Here is a 19613-nt window from a genome sequence, read left to right as displayed (position 1 = left end):
ATTACAAAGTGTGAGAAATCCTTCATAAATGATTTGTTCTCTGTGATATTTTAATACCCTAAATTTATCTAACATATTTGTAGAATTACGGGATAAAAGTGCAGCATAAATTTGACCTGTGCTGCAGAATTTGTTGTTCCGTTGAAACCTTGGAGAGACAGATATTTCTCCCTTTTTTCATTTTTGCTTTTCATCCTCGTTTTCCAAGAGCCTAGAATTTTTTATCTTACCATTGATATAGCTGCTTTTTTTTTTTTTGTGGGATGAGTTGTCGTTTTGGATGACACCGTTCATTTTACCATATGTAATATGCACTAAAAACATATTTTTTTGTGGTAGAAAATTATCTTAAAGGGAACCTGTCACCCCTAATATCGAAGGTGAGCTAACTCCACCAGCATCAGGGGCTTATGTACAGCATTCTGTAATGCTGTAGATAAGCCCCCAATGTATCCTGAAAGATGAGAAAAAGAGGTTAGATTATACTCACTCGGGGGCAGTCCCGGTCCGGTTCTGGTCCGATGGGCGTCGTGGTGCGGTGTCTTCCATCTTCTTACGATGATGTCCTCTTCTTGTCTTCATGCTGCGGCTCTGGTTCCGGCGTACTTTGTCTGCCCTGTTGAGGGCAGAGCAAAGTACTGCAGTGCGCAGGTGCTGGGCCTCTCTGACCTTTCCCAGGGCCTGCGCACTGCAGTACTTTGCTTTGCATCAACAGGGCAGACAAAGTACGCCTGCGCCGGAGCAGCAGCCTGGAGACAAGAAGAGGACGTCATCGTAAGAAGATGGGAGGCCCCGGACCAGACCCCGACGCCCATCGGACCAGAACCGGACCGGGACCGCCCCTGGGTGAGTATAATCTAACCTCTTTTTCTCATCTTTTAGGATACATCGGGGGCTTATCTACAGCATTACAGAATGCTGTAGATAAGCCCCCTATGCTGGTAGGCTTAGCTCACCTTCGATTTTGGGGGTGACAGGTTCCCTTTAATCAAAAAGGCATCAGCAGTCTCATCTATCGAATTCTGATAGATGCCGCGCGGCGCCATCATGGTGATGCCCAAATTTCTTTTTTCACTAGCAAAGAGGTGCCGGAGACTGCGCACTAGCATTTATCGGAACACGATAGATGCTACTGTGCAAGCGCGGCCGCCGACGTTATTATGATAAAGATTTTTCTCCCAACAAAACAAAATGCCTAAACTAATTGAATATATGGATACTAGAGATCATATCATGCTACAGCGCAGGTGCCGCCGGCGCCTGCATGATGAATAGTATTTTTTTAATCCAAACAATAGTATATTCAGTATGTAAAATAGGGGCAGGTCAGTGAGGGATCAGTGACCTGTCATAAGCCCATACTGATGCATGTGTAAGCAGAACACAACATAAAGACCCAGTCACCCCGAGGCATGGGCATATCATTAACTAAAAACTACAAATAAAGATTAAACAACAACCACAAGATGGATTCCATCATTGTCTGTAGTTTACAGAGCGCAATCCTGCTAACTAATAAAATATAAAAATGTTTTGTTTTTTGTTTCTTTTCTCAGATATTGGGTAAAGAGGGTTACTTATACTTTTAGATTTTTTTTTCTTTTTTTTACTAAAAAAAGGCTTTCATGGCAACCCATTGGCACGCTATGATTTGGAACGAGCATTGGAGGTAATCTACCCCTGTTCCTAACCTCTTAAATGCCACCGTCATGTTTGACTACAGCATGTAAGGGGTTATACTCTAATCACACCAGTTACTCTTTGGTGCCAGTTGTATAACACCGTTGGGCTCTTGGTGTTACTATAAAGTTAAGCACTCAAATTAAAAATGGCTTTAAGTGTTTCCATATAGTGTTAGGAGGGCAGAGAGAGTAGATGTGATACAGGATCCAATTCAGCATGTCACTATCGGGTTTCCTTTTACCGATTGTGAATCTCTCAACACCAGTGATACACGCATCATGTGCACAACTCCCACCCTTCCCGGTCTATACTTCTTCCTTGTGGGCCAGGGGCAGCCGCCGGAGGTGTCTTGTGGTGAAGGCCACAAACAAGGAAACAGGAGAGGCCATTATAGATAAAACCAGGATTCCATTTATTATGGTTTTGGAAGATGAACAAACCATAATGGAGAGCGGGCACAATACTGGATACTTCTCACATCTGATACTGACAAAGGCTCCATCTTTATGGAGGCAGCACATCACTTAATTTCCTCATCACAATCTTACAGTGATACCGACCGTTTTGGCACCGAGATGTCCCTACTTGACAGTCCCAGTAATTCCGCTACATCAGCATCTATCCCAGTCTTCCATGAGGCAAGATAATTCTCTCTCTAAACGTCCACCCGAGGCGGGCACCGATCAGTCCCTCGCTGTTCCAGGGCAACACTCTCAATCCACAGCAGTATCAGGACTCGTATCTCTCACCTCTGTTCCACTGATGCTCCCACTGATGCTTCATGTGGGACCTCTCCTTACCTGCCAGCTTTTCGCTTAGGTGGTACTCAGTCATTTGTATCTGATCTTCTGCGACTCTGAATTCTGCATTATTTTTTCTGCAGGACTTGCTGTCAGTATTCCCAAACTGAACTTCCGCTTCCAACCCTCCAGCTCTACAAGCCACTATGGCCCCACGTATAACCTAAGCCACTCCCCAACCTAGAAGATTCTGTATTTCTTTTATCTATTATTTCTCTCCTTACCTAAAAACACTCTTAAAGGGAATCTGTCAGCAGGTTTTGGTATGTAATCTGAGAGCTTCATATTGTAGGAGCAGAGACCCAGATTACAGGGATGTGTCACTTATTAGGCTTTGCTCTTTCAATACAACCAGTGTTTTATCAGCAAAAGATTATCAATACTGGACAACTTGCCTTGTGCATCCTAGTCCAACCTTGCCCTCAGTACTGATCAGCAACTCTCTCTCACTATACATGGTACACAGGAAGTTGTGGTGCGAACGGGGTTATTCACAGCTCAATAACTGACCTCTGCTAGATCTGCAACAGAGAGAACTGTGATTCTATCATAACGGCTGCACCTAGTAAACTAAGTGATACATCACTGGAATCCGAGTCTCTGCCCCTACCTCATGCTACTGTTAAAATACATAGCAAACACCTGCTTGCGAATTCCCGAAGGGTGCCATATGCAAAAATGATCAGGTGACATACCCAACTAAAGCATTGATGACAGTCATAGGAGGGTATAGCTTCTTCCATCCCACACTTCCATCACAGCATCATGAATCCTACAGAAATTGTGCCACGTCTCATCAGATGCTGTATTGTGTATGAGAACCATGTAAGCCATACAGAGGTAACGACTCTGTTGGCGTCTGTATGATGACTCTGTACATCTTCAAGCCTGTATGGCGCTCTTATTTAATATAATATATATATATATATATATATATATATGTGTATGTATGTATGTATGCATGTATGTATGTATGTGCATGAGACCCAAAGGGTAGATTTAATTTTCCATGTTGTAAATGGTGCAATCTGTCAAGTACTTCTTACTTCAATTGTTATTTGTCACTTTACAACAGAATTTCCATCTCATCGAAAGAGAAACTTTCCTGCAAATACCAATGCATAAATAATGTTCTGCAAATGAGTAAAAACTGCTGTTATTTCACTTTAATTAGCTACTTCCGAAATACAACTCTCATGTCGATAAGGTGTGCTTTCCCTCTGTGTCTGGTTGATGGTGTAGGCTCTGGAAATTGCTTTTTTCTGCTGATATTGAAAACCAGAGGTGGCTTGCTTCAATTGGGACTGCCATGTATTATTCAACATTTATAGTGCAATAATGACCCATGTTTCAGCTATATTGATATTTTGCAGCACTGCTGCCCAAGGTTTGGAACAGCGCTGGCAATTCACCGGGCACAGCGAGCTGCCGCCAATTGTTCATACTTCTGACATTTAGCACTTCACTCCACACTATTAGGAATGGATACTAAATGTCATCATTCCTGAAGGAAGCAGCGAGCGAGAACAGATGCTGAATTACTGTCTGTATAACACTGGGCACATAGGTAACGCTGTCAGCCGATTATGATGAAAGACCAGTATTGTTCCCATTATCAAATATTGCCTTTAGGCTGTTACGCAATGACAACTTTACCTTTTTTTTCTAACATGACTGATGGGGAGGAACCTATTGGCCCGATACATTTAAAGGTGTATTACACTGCATCAATTTAGCTTAGCCACTGTGTTCTAAAAGCTGTTTACTGTTTTCCAATATGTCTATTCTCTGATTATTCCTCTGGTTTTCAGTATATCTCCCAGCTATGATTTAGCAAAATCCTTATTTTTTTTTTTTACTTCATGCAAGGTCGGTTTCATACAAATAAGGGTTCTAGGTAAAGAGGATCGTTCTACTGGTCATTTTTAAAGATGGTTACTAATATAATTTCAGCTCACATAATACAGCTATATATTTATTTTGATAATACTGACCCCAAACAATAACATTTATCTGATGAAACTCCTTTACTAATTGCAGATTCGGTCAGTATTTTACATGAGCATTTGTGAGCCAAAGGCAGGGTTCAGACAAGCGTATGGGGAATCATTTGTTTTTAATCTATGAAAAGATGGCCGATGTTACAACAGTATGGTGTGTCGTGTGAAATCGTACGGCATCTGTTTTATACATCAAACAGTTAACAAAAATATGTAACTTGGCAAATGAGATTTAATGTAGATAAATGTAGAGTAATGCACCTAGGACGGAGTAATCCTATCGCTGTATATTCATTAAATGGAAGTATACTCGGGACTACAGAGCAGGAGAAGGACTTCGGCATTCTGGTTACAAGGAAGCTGAGCAGCAGTACTCAATGTCAAGCAGCAGCTGCAAAAGCAAACAAGATTTTAGGATGTATAAAAAGATAAATAAAATCCTGTGATCCCAACGTATTGTTACCCCTTTATAAATCACTTGTGAGGCCACATCTAGAATATGGGATCCAGTTTTGGGTTCCACCTTTAAAAAAGGATATTCAGAAGTTAGAGTCAGTTCAAAGGCAACCACTAGATTATTACAAGGGATGGAAGGTCTCTCATGTGGGGAGAGGTTGGAAAAGTTAGGCTTGTTTAGCTTAGAAAAAAGATGCCTTCGAGGGGATTTCATGCAGGGGCTGGCTGGCACTTTTCAGCCTGGGGGGCAATCACAAGGCAGTGGCCCTCGAGTTGCGGTGGCCCTCCTTTTCCCTGCTTACCTCTGACCATTGCATTAAAGCAGCAGACATAACAGGCTTTAAAAACAGGCTGGTACAGAGATATGGGAACAGAACTGAGCTTGCTGCATAGATATGGGAGCAGAACCGAGCTTACTACAGAGATATGGGAGCAGAACCGAGCTTACTACAGAGATATGGGAGCAGAACCGAGCTTACTACAGAGATATTGGAGCAGAACAGAGCTTCCTATAGAGATATAGGAGCAGAACAGAGCTTACTGCAGAGATATGGGAGCAGAACGGAGCTTACTACAGACATATGGGAGCAGAACGGAGCTTACTACAGACATATGGGCGCAGAACGGAGCTTACTACAGACATATGGGCGCAGAACGGAGCTTACTACAGAGCAGTATAATATAGTAAAATATATAGATGAATTAGAAATGGCGACACACGCAAACGTCATCTGCATTAGTAATACATGCACCATTACATAATTAGTTGTAGGCTGGGTTCACAAGAGTGAAGTTTACATTCTGTATACGCACCACAACCTCCAGCCTCGCGGAGGGTATCCCTCCTGTAAACCCAGCCTGACGGGGACAACCCCTTATAAATGGAAGTGTGCTCCTCTAAACCATGCAATCACTGCCAATCCTCCAACCGTAAGTGGTGAATTTCCAGAGCTGGGAAATGGAATTTCAATATTAGAACACGTCAACTTTGGTTCCCGTCCCTCCTCAAGGAAGTAAGGCAGACAGGTGTGATAAGACTATTAGAAAAACTACTGCCACACACACGGCAGTACATACTGGCAGAAGTGTGAGGGCATTAGTGCCTGTGTATGGCCATGTCAGAGGCTAGAGAGAAGAAAGCTTGGTCCCTCTTAGCTTCTGGCAATGTTTTACCTCAGCTCACATTTGGGCCATACCATTGTAAAACAGGTAGACACATTCACCCACTAACCCTACTATTCATAAGGAACTGCTGTCTACCCCTTAGTTGCCCACTGTATATAGTCAGTGTGGGGATGTGGGCTACAGAACAACACAGGGCGATGACACTGCTACCTGAACCCTTCAGCTGCCCCACAATATGCAGGGAGTAAAACCAGTACAAAGTATGGCAGCCTCCCTGCAGAGCTGTCCAGGGCCGGACTGGGACAAAAAAGGAGCAATGCCACACAAACCCCACCAGCCCACAGACTATAAAGGTACCTTCACACTCAGCAACTTTACAACGATATCGCTAGCGATCTGTGACGTTGCAGCGTCCTGGATAGCGATCTCGTCGTGTTTGACACGCAGCAGCGATCTGGATCCTGCTGTGATATCGCTGGTCGGAGCTAGAAGTCCAGAACTTTATTTGGTCGTCAGGTCGGCATGTATCGTCATGTTTGACATCAAAAGCAACGATGTCAGCAATGTTTTACATGGAGCTAACGACCTGTGAGAACGATAAATGAGTCGCCGTTACGTCACAGGATCGCTCCTGCATCGTTCTGGAGCTGCTGTGTTTGACGTCTCTACAGCGACCTAAACAGCGACGCTGCAGCGATCGGCTCGTTGTCTATATCGCTGCAGCGTCGCTGAGTGTGACGGTACCTTAACACTCCCCCCACACCCGATCAGTGAATTTTCCTATACTGTGTTGTGCCCTTCAACGCTCCTCTTAAAGGCGTTATTTGAAGAGCTATGTGTGATTGTCGCCACAGTGCCCACGATTGATCGCTTCTTTAGAGCGCCGGTTCTCGAGATCATGGGGGTCCCAGCGGTCGGACCCCAGCAACTACAAAGTTCTCGGGAAAGGGGATTACTTGGTATAATCCATTTAAATGTGTTTTCCAATATATATATATTTTATTTTCCCATAGTATTCCTGAAAATAATAAACCAATATTAACCCTCCCAAAGACCAATGTCGCCTATCCGAGAACAGGACAGGAACAGGATTGGCAGGAGGAATGGTACTGTGCAGTGTATATATACAGGACAGGTGGAGGGTACTGTGCAGTGTATATATACAGGAGGAGTGGTACTGTGCAGTGTATATATACAGGAGGAGTGGTACTGTGCAGTGTATATATACAGGAGGAGTGGTACTGTGCAGTGTATATATACAGGACAGGAGGAGTGGTACTGTGCAGTGTATATATACAGGACAGGAGGAGTGGTACTGTGCAGTGTATATATACAGGACAGGTGGAGGGTACTGTGCAGTGTATATACAGGAGGAGTGGTACTGTGCAGTGTATATATACAGGAGGAGTGGTACTGTGCAGTGTATATATACAGGAGGAGTGGTACTGTGCAGTGTATATATACAGGACAGGAGGAATGGTACTGTGCAGTGTATATATACAGGACAGGAGGAGTGGTACTGTGCAGTGTATATATACAGGACAGGTGGAGGGTACTGTGCAGTGTATATACAGGAGGAGTGGTACTGTGCAGTGTATATATACAGGAGGAGTGGTACTGTGCAGTGTATATATACAGGAGGAGTGGTACTGTGCAGTGTATATATACAGGACAGGAGGAGTGGTACTGTGCAGTGTATATATACAGGACAGGTGGAGGGTACTGTGCAGTGTATATACAGGAGGAGTGGTACTGTGCAGTGTATATATACAGGAGGAGTGGTACTGTGCAGTGTATATATACACAGGAGGAGTGGTACTGTGCAGTGTATATATACACAGGAGGAGTGGTACTGTGCAGTGTACATATACAGGACAGGTGGAGGGTACTGTGCAGTGTATATACAGGAGGAGTGGTACTGTGCAGTGTATATATACAGGAGGAGTGGTACTGTGCAGTGTATATATACACAGGAGGAGTGGTACTGTGCAGTGTATATATACACAGGAGGAGTGGTACTGTGCAGTGTACATATACAGGACAGGAGGAATGGTACTGTGCAGTGTATATATACAGGACAGGTGGAGGGTACTGTGCAGTGTATATACAGGAGGAGTGGTACTGTGCAGTGTATATATACACGAGGAGTGGTACTGTGCAGTGTATATATACAGGACAGGAGGAATGGTACTGTGCAGTGTATATATACAGGACAGGTGGAGTGGTACTGTGCAGTGTATATACAGGAGGAGTGGTACTGTGCAGTGTATATATACAGGACAGGTGGAGGGTACTGTGCAGTGTATATATACAGGACAGGAGGAGTGGTACTGTGCAGTGTATATATACAGGACAGGTGGAGGGTACTGTGCAGTGTATATACAGGAGGAGTGGTACTGTGCAGTGTATATATACAGGAGGAGTGGTACTGTGCAGTGTATATATACAGGACAGGAGGAATGGTACTGTGCAGTGTATATATACAGGACAGGAGGAGTGGTACTGTGCAGTGTATATATACAGGACAGGTGGAGGGTACTGTGCAGTGTATATACAGGAGGAGTGGTACTGTGCAGTGTATATATACAGGAGGAGTGGTACTGTGCAGTGTATATATACAGGAGGAGTGGTACTGTGCAGTGTATATATACAGGACAGGAGGAGTGGTACTGTGCAGTGTATATATACAGGACAGGTGGAGGGTACTGTGCAGTGTATATACAGGAGGAGTGGTACTGTGCAGTGTATATATACACGAGGAGTGGTACTGTGCAGTGTATATATACAGGACAGGAGGAATGGTACTGTGCAGTGTATATATACAGGACAGGAGGAGTGGTACTGTGCAGTGTATATATACAGGACAGGAGGAATGGTACTGTGCAGTGTATATATACAGGACAGGTGGAGTGGTACTATGCGGTGTATATATACAGGAGGAGTGGTACTGTGCAGTGTATATATACAGGACAGGTGGAGGGTACTGTGCAGTGTATATACAGGAGGAGTGGTACTGTGCAGTGTATATATACAGGACAGGTGGAGTGGTACTGTGCAGTGTATATACAGGAGGAGTGGTACTGTGCAGTGTATATATACAGGACAGGTGGAGGGTACTGTGCAGTGTATATACAGGAGGAGTGGTACTGTGCAGTGTATATATACAGGACAGGAGGAGTGGTACTGTGCAGTGTATATATACAGGACAGGAGGAGTGGTACTGTGCAGTGTATATAAACAGGAGGAGTGGTACTGTGTAGTGTATATATACAGGACAGGAGGAGGGTACTGTGCAGTGTATATACAGGAGGAGTGGTACTGTGCAGTGTATATACAGGAGGAGTGGTACTGTGCAGTGTATATACACAGATACTTAGATTTACACCACGCAAGCAATATATATATATATATATATATATATATAACTGAGCAGCACCAAATATTTAAGGGCTTGTCCACTACTAGGACAACCCCTAAATGTTCGGCCCCGATAAATTAATAAAGCCTATACTCACCTCCTGTGCCGCGCCGTTCCCACAGTGGCTGTGATGTGGTGTTATGACATGTGATGCCCGGAACCAATCAGTGCTGGTGTCACTGTCTCAATCTTCGCACAAACTGAACATGAAGAGGACGTCCGGGATTAAGCAGCTCATCCTGCACTTCCTCTTCATGTTCAGTTTGTCTGAAGGCAGAGACAGTGACACCAGCACTGATTGGTTCCAGGCAACATGTGGCATAACACCACATAACAGCCACTGTGGGAACGGCGCGGCACGGCAGGTGAGTATAGGCTTTATTAATGTATCGGGGCCGAACATTCAGTTTAAGACGAGGTTGTCCTAGTGGGAGACAATCCCTTTAAGCAATGGACTCTTTATTAGCCCATATTCTTGGCCATATTCTCGGAGTCCACTGCACACACACAGGGAACCGTGGAATTTCCGGGGCTCTGGCCTGTCGCAAAATGGCAGCGCCGGACACCCACGCAGCACTGCTGGGCCCCGGAGACACCCGCAGCACCGGCCAGCAACCGCCAGGCACCCAGAGACACCCGGCAGCAGCATCGGACATGCACCAGCACAAGACCCCCCACACCATCACGTCGCTCATCAGAGCCCCCCTCATCCTGGCCTGCAGCATCACCCCACTCCTGCCTCCTCCAGCAACGACCCTGAGACCCCCCTTCACTGCACCCACTACTCCCAGTAAGCAATAAGACGCATGGATTATAAGAAGCACCACTATTTTATTAAAAAATATTTTTTTCTTATTATTTGGGGTGCGTCTTATAATCCGGAGCCTCTTATAATCCGAAAAATAAGTGGTGTGTATAATTATATATATATATATATATATATATATATATATATATATATATATATATATATATATATATATATATATATATATATATATATATACATATACATACACACACACACACACACACACACACACACACACACACACACACACACACACACACACACACATATACAACATAGACACGCATAATTACACACACATACACACATAGACAGACACACACATATATATGTATATACACACAAACACATACATACATAGACACACACACACATATATATATACACATACATACATAGACACACACACTCACTCACACATTATATAGGTGAAACTGCGACTGCGGTACGTACATTATATAGGTGATACCACTGTGTGTAATATACTGAGACCGCTATGTATAGCCCATATAGGCCAGGCGTTCTGTGTGTGTGTATATATATATATATATATATATATATATATATATATATATATATACACACACACATATATACACTGCGGCTGACCTATATGGGCTATACACAGCGGTCGCAGTATATTACACACAGTGGTATCACCTATATAATGTATGTACCGCAGTTTCACCTATATAATGTATATAGACTGCTGTACATACATTATATAGGTGATACTGCTACTGCGGTATATAATCGCAGTATCACTTATATATTGCATATACAACAGTCAATATACATTAGACAGGTCAAACTGCAAATGCTGCATATACATAAAAAAAGTTTTCATCTTGGGTCTCATCTGAGATAGGGGAGGATGAGGAGGGTCCACTGTCCAGCCAGCATCGGAGGTGCGGAGGATGTGGAGCAGATGCAGGCCAGGGATTGGTGAGGAGAGCACTGTTCTCTGACACTGGTTCTGGCCAGGGTCAGACACAGTAAGGCTCAGGCATCTCTGCGCGCGGTGGCGGCCTTTTCAAACCTTTGCACAGGCCCTGGTGCGTGCGCTCTCCTGTTTTCCCTCACTGACAAAGGCGGCAGCCATGTACGCAAGCAAGAACGAGGGCCGTGCTCATGTGGGCCGCCACGGCCTTGGACAGCGCGTTCACCAAGAGAGCACGCACCAGGGTCTGTGCAGAGGATTTAGAGGGCCGGCGGCCCATTTTGTAGCTCAGCGTGCTTAGGGGCCCCTTAGCACTCTGGGCCCCGCTGCAACCTCTGTAGTTACGCCCGATAGGGATATACTATAGGCACAGGTACACAATGTTATATACACTGGATGGATCAATCCTGCACCTGGCCCTGGCCATACATGCACTGTATATATACGGGGCCATGTATATAGCATGTGATGTCCAGTCACCAGGTTCAGGCGTGATCACTCCAGTGCTGGGTTCTGTAGACAGTCTCTGCTCACTCTCAGTATAGGGAGATTTATTGCAGGAGACTGAACTTTCCAGCAGTCTGGTAACTCTGGAGCCGATGACCTGGCACTGACAGGGTGAAAGTTCAGACTCCTGCAATAAATCTGTGAGCATCAGCAGAGCGGCCACTGATACTATAGGGACCGGCCCCGGACTAATCAGGAGGTGAGCAGCAGCGTCCATCTCCTCACCGCACACAGAGCTGAAGGTACTCACTGATGTGTGAGCCGGCCACATGCAGATCTCCAGCAGTTACACGCAGCAGTGTTCCCTCTTCCTCAGCAGCCGGCCGGCCGCACACAGGGGGCAGGGGGCGTGTCTGCTCCACTGTGAGGCCGCTGTCAGGACATAGAGAATACAGCGCCGGCCACCAGCAGCCCGAATCAGCTGCTTGGTGACCGGCCCGGGGGGCACATGCCCCTTTGCAACCCGGCCCAGTCCGCGCCTGATTTCATGTATATGTATAAATATATGTGTGGTCAATACAAAGGACTGGTACATGACTTCCAAGTACCAGACTGAGGACTAGGGGGCACTCATTACAGGTGGAAGAAAGGCGATTCCGGCAGCTAAACAGGAAAGGGTTCTTTACAGTTAGAGCAGTCAAAATGTGGAATGCCCGACCACAAGAGATGGTAATGGCAGAGACCATAACTGCTTACAAAAAAGAGCTGGATGCTTTCCTCAATACACATAATATTGCGGGTTATCGTTAATTTAGTCACAAAAAAACACTTGGTGGAGGAAAGCTGAGTTTGATGGACCGAGATCTTTTTTCAACCTAGAACTATATAAGGCCAAAGACAGTTTCCTCTCTTACCAATTGTAACGGATCGGTTACAAATGGATGCCGTGTGGATGGGATTTGCATACTTTTTTATGTACCTTTTGGCCCTGATAAATCAAAGCAATTTAGCGATAATTGTGGCATAAATAACTTTGAAAAGTTGCAAAATTTCATGTTAGGCATTAATTTAGCATCTTTTGGCGCTTACATGACCGTTCCTCCAAGATCTGGCAAAATGGACAGAGCTGGGGCATGGCGGAGGTATGACACCATAACGTATGTAATTCATGATGAGATGTGGCAAGAAATCTCATTCCAGTCACAGTGGAGTGAGATTTCTGGTGTGGCACACAAGTGGTGCAGACCGCTCATCGGACGCTCCAGATGCAGCACGAGGTGTACACCCCTTATTGAATCTGAAGTGTGTGGCTCCTAAACTCCACCTTTCCAAGACTATCAAGAAAATTTCTGGTCTTGATTAATCTGGGCCATTAGCTAGCCTAACCCAAAAAAATGGATCATAGTGCATGCTGTGATTTTTATACACAAAGACCATCGGTCTGTATGTACAAACATGCATCTGAACTTCACCATTCACTTGCATTGGTGTGCAAAGCTTTTGACATGTACACTAGCCGCTAAATCCTATATATGGGTAATATCATAGAGAGATTTCTACTTCTATTCACATTCATTTCCGATTTTGAATTCTGAACGTAAATACCCAGTTAACTCTGGTCAGAGCAGTGACTTCTCAGCCAGCGATTTGCTGAGCGGACATTACTGTCAATTTTCGGTTTGTCAAGGACAGGACCAGGAAGCAGAGACCTGTAGGGACCATGTAGGCCTTGGAATCGGAGCTGTAAGTAATCAATGACTGTGAACATTTCTTTACTTAATTTTGAGCAGTATGAGGAATTGACCAAATAATTAATTGCTTACTAATTCTTTTTGGTTGGGTATACAGTGGAATGGCTGCCTTGTTTCTGTGTGTGACATATTTTCTCTCTGTTTTGTAGTGCCTTTAAAGCATGTCATCCCAAGATCAAAAGCTTCTACTTTGCTGCTGACAATTCAGATGATATGAACAGGTAATGAAACATGTCACATATTTGTGTTATTTCGATGGCCGCCTATTCTTAGGTTTAAGAGTTGATTTTTCGGCACAAAGGTGGAGTTTCTAGCTCACGCTGACCTCATATCAGGGCTGTTAAAATATTTGTCTGGCATAATTATGCGACTACCACTCATTTCATCACAATTTCTTTTATTCTTTTGAAGTGAATTGACTATAGGCACTCTCTAATCCAGTGCTCCCCAACTCCGGTCGTCAAGAGCCACCAACAGGTCATGTTTTCAAGATTTCCTTAGTATTGCACAGGTGATAATTGCATCACCTACACAGGCAGGAATTTCATCACCTGTGAAATACTAAGGAAATCCTGAAAACACGACCTGTTGGTGGCTCTTGAGGACTGGAGTTGGGGAACACTGCTCTAATCAAATACATCCTATATCATTTAGCACACATTAACTCCTATGAGACATAAAATGACATTTTTTTTTACTTACCTTTCGTGCTGGCGCCATTTCAGCGGTGTCGGCACTCGCGATCCCGGAGCTCTCGTTCAGTTGCATGACACGGGGTGTCCTGCGCCCAGTCAGCGCTGGTGTCACTGTCCCCGCTTTCTGTCGAATTGAACATGAGAAGTCCGGGCTGCAGCTGCTCTCTGACTTCCTCTTCATGTTCATTTCGAACGAAGGAAGGGATAGTGACGCCACCGCTGAATGGGCACTACATTTCATAGCCGCTAGAGAGCCTCGGGACCGCGAGTACTGACAGCGCTGGAACAGGAGAGGAGTATAAGCTTTTTTTATTTTATCGAGGCCAAACACTTAGATTGAGAAGCGATTGTCCTAGTAATGGACAACCCCTTTAATTGGGAATAGAGGGATGATTTAAAGGGTTTCCCCACAAATATCATAAAATGACCCCATCACATAAACAGCAATGTGTCCAAGTCTCGTGTCAGGACGGGCTGCAGTCTGAAAAAACACAGCTCCCAATACATGGCTCAATGACAGATGAGCTACCTCTGAAGCACACATACCTCACTCAGCGAGGAAAAGGGCTGTGACATCAGAAGAAATAAATCATCTACTGGGCTGACTGACAGCACAGGGAGGACAGAGACTGGAGAAAAAATCCTTTATCAGCCGAGGAGAAGATATATATCTTCTGATTACACAACCTTTCTCCTCGATTCAGGGAGCTATTTGTGCTTACTATACTTGGCTTCTGAGATTTGAGGCACTAGCTTTGCTTCTTACACATCCTTCAACACATCCTGACACATGACTAGGATAGGCTGCCATTTGAGTTATGTCATGGGGTCATTTTATTACGTTCTAAGGCTACGTTCACATTTGCGATGTTGGGCGCAGCGTCGGCGACGCAACCAACAACACATGTACACAACGCAGCGTTTTGGGACGCATGCGTTGTCATAAGATCCTACAGGTCGGGACTTTTGGCGCAGGGAAAACGCTACAAGTAGCGTCCCCTGTGCCCTGTCTTGTGCGTCTATATGACGCATGCGTCGTAAAACGCAGTACAACGCATAGCGGCGCATGTCCATGCGCCCCCCATGTTAAAGATAGGGGCGCATGACGCATGCGTCGGTATGCGTCGACGACGCTGCGCCCAACAACGCAAATGTGAACGTATCCTAAAAGAACCCCTTTAAACTGTTATATTTTTTTATTTTGTAATATTCTTATAAATATTTTTTGTTGAATTTTTTTATTTTTTTTTTGCCTTGGTTATGCTGAATAATTCTTCTTCTTTTCATCCATCATATAACACCCTATGATCTTGGCAGTGCATTTGCCGCAGAATGAAGCTGATTTTAATCAGTTGTTTCCCTAATAGTACATGATGAATGAGAACCTGATTGTACTTTTCGGTGTGAGGAGACCGAGATGATTGAAAGCACATGGAGACCAAACTGTTCTTTGTGGTAATTTCATTACAAACCCCCAGAGCTAAAAATCATCTATAGCATCTAAATATTAACTTCTATAAAAAGAATCACCAAAAGTTGAAAATCAACACTCATGGGTTTATTTATGGAAGCACGTCATAATAGGAGGCTACAAACCCAATGGGGAATTCTTATCCCATGGATGTGTTGCGATAGGTCCAGAACTCTCCACGTGCATATTTCACATCAAGGACATTGCTTTACTGTTTTCACAAGACCTCCAGCACAAGCCTTAGACAATGAGTTCTGCCTCATGACATCCTCATCAATGAACTCGCTCTTACTGACAGCATGTGTAAAGTATGGTTGTAAGCCTTTGTTGCCATCATTTTTTCTCATTCATTATATGAACACTTGTGGCTGTAAGGACCATACCCATGTGTTTCCAAGTGGTTATATAATCAATGAGTCATTAAGTATTCTATTAATTACTACTAAATTGCCAATGTCTCCTGTAACCTCGCAGGAACATCTATTGTGCTGAACACTCTGAATGTACTCATCTATTTAGCATTTTCAACATCTTAAACAGGTTAAAGGGAATATATCATCAGGTCTTTGCTATATAATATCAGAGCACCATGATGTAGAGTCAGAGACCCTGATTCCAGCAATATGTCACTTTAAAGTCTGTGGTTTCCTGTTTAAATACAGGGTGGCCATTTATATGGATACACCTAAACAAAATGGGAATGGTTGGTGATATCAACTTACTGTTTGTGGCACATTAGTATACGGGAGGGGGGAAACTTTTCAAGATGGGTGGTGATCATGGCGGCCATTTTGAAGTCAGCCATTTTGGATCCAACTTTAATTTTTTTAATGGGAAGAGGGTCATGTGACACATCAAACTTATTGAGAATTTCACAAGAAAAACAATGGTGTGCTTGGTTTTAATGTAACTTTATTCTTTCATGAGTTATCTACAAGTTTTTGACCACTTATAAAATGTGTTCAAAGGTCTGCCCATTGTGTTGGATTGTCAGTGCAACCCTCTTCTCCCACTCTTGACACACTGATAGCAACACCACAGAAGAAATGCTAGCACAGGCTTCCAGTATCCATTGTTTCAGATGCTGCACATCTCGTATTTTCACAGCATAGACAATTGCCTTCAGATGACCCCAAAGGTAAAAGTCTAAGGGGGCAGATCGGGAGACCTTGGTGGCCATTCAACTGACCCACGATGACCAATCCACTTTCCAGGAAACTGTTCATGTAGGAATGCTTCGGACCCGACATCCATAATTGATGGTATGGTGTGATGTATGGGGTACAAAGATAGCGGGGCCATTCTTCATCAATGGAAACCTCAATGCCACTGGATATTTGAAATTGCTACATGATGATGTGTTGCCCTCTTTATGCACTGAAGATGGCACATTCCCTGAGTTTTTCCAGCAAGATGGTGCACCACCACATTATGGGTGTCCGGTCCAAGCATTCCTACAAGGAATCTGACCCCCTTAGACTAGCATTTCTTCTGCGGTGTTGCTGTCTGTGTGTCAAGAGTGAGAGAAGAGGGTTGCATTGATAATCCAACACAATGGACAGCACTTTGAACACATTTTATAAGTGGTCATAAACTTGTAAATAACTCATGAAAGAATAAAGTTATGTTAAAACCAAGCACACCATTGTTTTTCTTGTGAAATTCTCAATAAGTTTGATGTGTCACATGATCCTCTTCCCATTGAAAAAATAAAGTTGGATCCAAAATGGCTAACTTCAAAATGGCCGCCATGGTCACCACCCATCTTGAAAACTTTCGCCCCTCCCATATACTAATGGGCCACAAACAGTAAGTTGATATCACCAACCATTCCCAATTTCTTTAAGTGTATCCAAATAAATGGCCCACCCTGTACAATAAGTGTTTTATGGGCAGGAGATTATCACTAGAGGACAACTGGTCTTGTGCCTCATAGTCCAACTACACCCACAGCACTGATTAGCAGCTCTCTGTTACTATACATTATACACAAAAAGCTGTTAATCAGTGATGTGGGTGGGAGTACACAGGGTCAACATTGTGAACTATTCTAGATCTACAGCAAAGAAAACTGTGATTCTATCGCACCCACTAAACTAAGTGATAGATTACTGGAATCGAGGCCTCTGTCCCTACATCATTCAAAAACCTGCTGATGCATTCCTTTTAATAAGTATTAAAATTTTCACATTGAAACTATTCAGTACTGGTCAGATACTTGGTGTAATTTTTTTAGTGTGTGTTCATGTTTTCTGATTTAGTTTCTGGCTTTGGTAGCAACTAGAGATGAGTGAATTTATCCGTGGAGGATCGAGTTTGAGTCAAATTTTCTGGAATTAGCAGTTTCACGCAAATTAAAATACTTTCAGATTCAATTTGCAAAAAAAAAAAACTTGCCTGGCCCCATTTCCCACACTGCCTAATTATAAAAGAGAGGGCTAATGTCCTTTTGTGTGGCCGTGCGGGCCTCCCCACAAAACCCTGCAGCAATGACATCTAGTAGATTATCATATCTTGTACATTGGTGTCAGTACCTGGGTCAGCGTGGTCCTTACTCTCTCACCTATAGAGTGTAAGCTCTTATGGTCATCATGGTCCTAACTCTCTCACCTCTAGAGTGTAAGCTCTTATGGTCATCATGGTCCTAACTCTCTCACCTCTTATGGACATCATGGTCCTCTCTCTCTCTCTCTCTCACCAATAGAGTGTAAGCTCTTATGGTCATCATGGTCCTAACTCTCTCACCTCTTATGGACATCATGGTCCTCTCTCTCTCTCTCTCTCTCTCTCTCTCTCTCACCAATAGAGTGTAAGCTCTTATGGTCATCATGGTCCTAACTCTCTCACCTCTAGAGTGTAAGCTCTTATGGGCATCATGGTCTGAACTCTCTCACCTCTAGAGTGTAAGCTCTTATGGTCATCATGGTCCTAACTCTCTCACCTATAGAGTGTAAGCTCCTTTGGACATCATGGTCCTCTCTCTCTCACCTCTAGAGTGTAAGCTCTTATGGTCATCATGGTCTGAACTCTCTCACCTCTAGAGTGTAAGCTCTTATGGTCATCATGGTCCTAACTCTCTCACCTCTAGAGTGTAAGCTCTTATGGTCATCATGGTCCTAACTCTCTCACCTATAGAGTGTAAGCTCTTATGGACATCATGGTCCTCTCTCTCTCACCTCTAGAGTATAAGCTCTTATGGTCATCATGGTCCTAACTCTCTCACCTGTAGTGTGTAAGCTCTTATGGTCATCATGGTCTGAACTCTCTCACCTCTAGAGTGTAAGCTCTTATGGTCATCATGGTCCTAACTCTCTCACCTATAGAGTGTAAGCTCTTATGGACATCATGGTCCTCTCTCTCTCACCTCTAGAGTGTAAGCTTTTATGGTCATCATGGTCCTAACTCTCTCACTTGTAGAGTATAAGCTCTTATGGTCATCATGGTCCTAACTCTCTCACTTGTAGAGTATAAGCTCTTATGGTCATCATGGTCCTAACTCTCTCACCTGTAGTGTGTAAGCTCTTATGGCCATCATGGTCCACTCTCTCTCTCTCTGTTGCCTGTAGAGTGTAAGCACTTTTAATCAGCAGGGTCCTCTCTCTCCTGTATAATGTACGCTCTTATGACCAGTTGGGTTGTCTTTCTCTCTTCCCCCTAACTTGTGTTTTGTGAGCAATTACAAACTTTCCAGTATTAAAATTTGTGCAAATGTATTTTCTGCAAATCAATTTTTGAGGAAAATTAGTTGAATTTTAAAAGATCCACCCATCTCTAGTCGCAACCTTCACAACCGTCACAAAATATATCTTGAAGTCACCTGCATATTACAGGGAACCTGACAGCTGATATATGCTGCCCGGTCCATGGCCCGTGTGTAGCTGACCATGGCTGTATGATTTCAGCCATATATGTTTAACTCTGAAACGCTACGACATTTCAGAGAACAACATAATTTAATACCTGCCGAAGACCGAGCCACACGGGACACTAACAGTCGGGTCCCTGGAGTCTTCTCC

At 43.8% G+C, this 19613-nt stretch overlaps 1 protein-coding gene across 11 annotated transcripts in view; it reads left to right on the top strand.

The window, feature by feature from the left end:
* Nucleotides 1-19613, top strand: part of CNKSR2 (connector enhancer of kinase suppressor of Ras 2) — a 547735-nt gene that overhangs the window by 450798 nt on the left and 77324 nt on the right. For all 11 annotated transcript variants that reach the window (XM_077294613.1, XM_077294618.1, XM_077294612.1 and 8 more), the window contains one exon: nucleotides 13581-13652. In XM_077294613.1, the coding sequence (XP_077150728.1) occupies nucleotides 13581-13652 (72 nt within the window). The remainder of the gene's footprint in view (nucleotides 1-13580; nucleotides 13653-19613) is intronic.

The sequence above is a fragment of the Ranitomeya variabilis genome, chromosome 3 (genome assembly GCF_051348905.1).
Source record: "Ranitomeya variabilis isolate aRanVar5 chromosome 3, aRanVar5.hap1, whole genome shotgun sequence".
Lineage (NCBI taxonomy): Eukaryota > Metazoa > Chordata > Amphibia > Anura > Dendrobatidae > Ranitomeya > Ranitomeya variabilis.
This window is presented reverse-complemented; position numbering and strand designations above follow the sequence as displayed.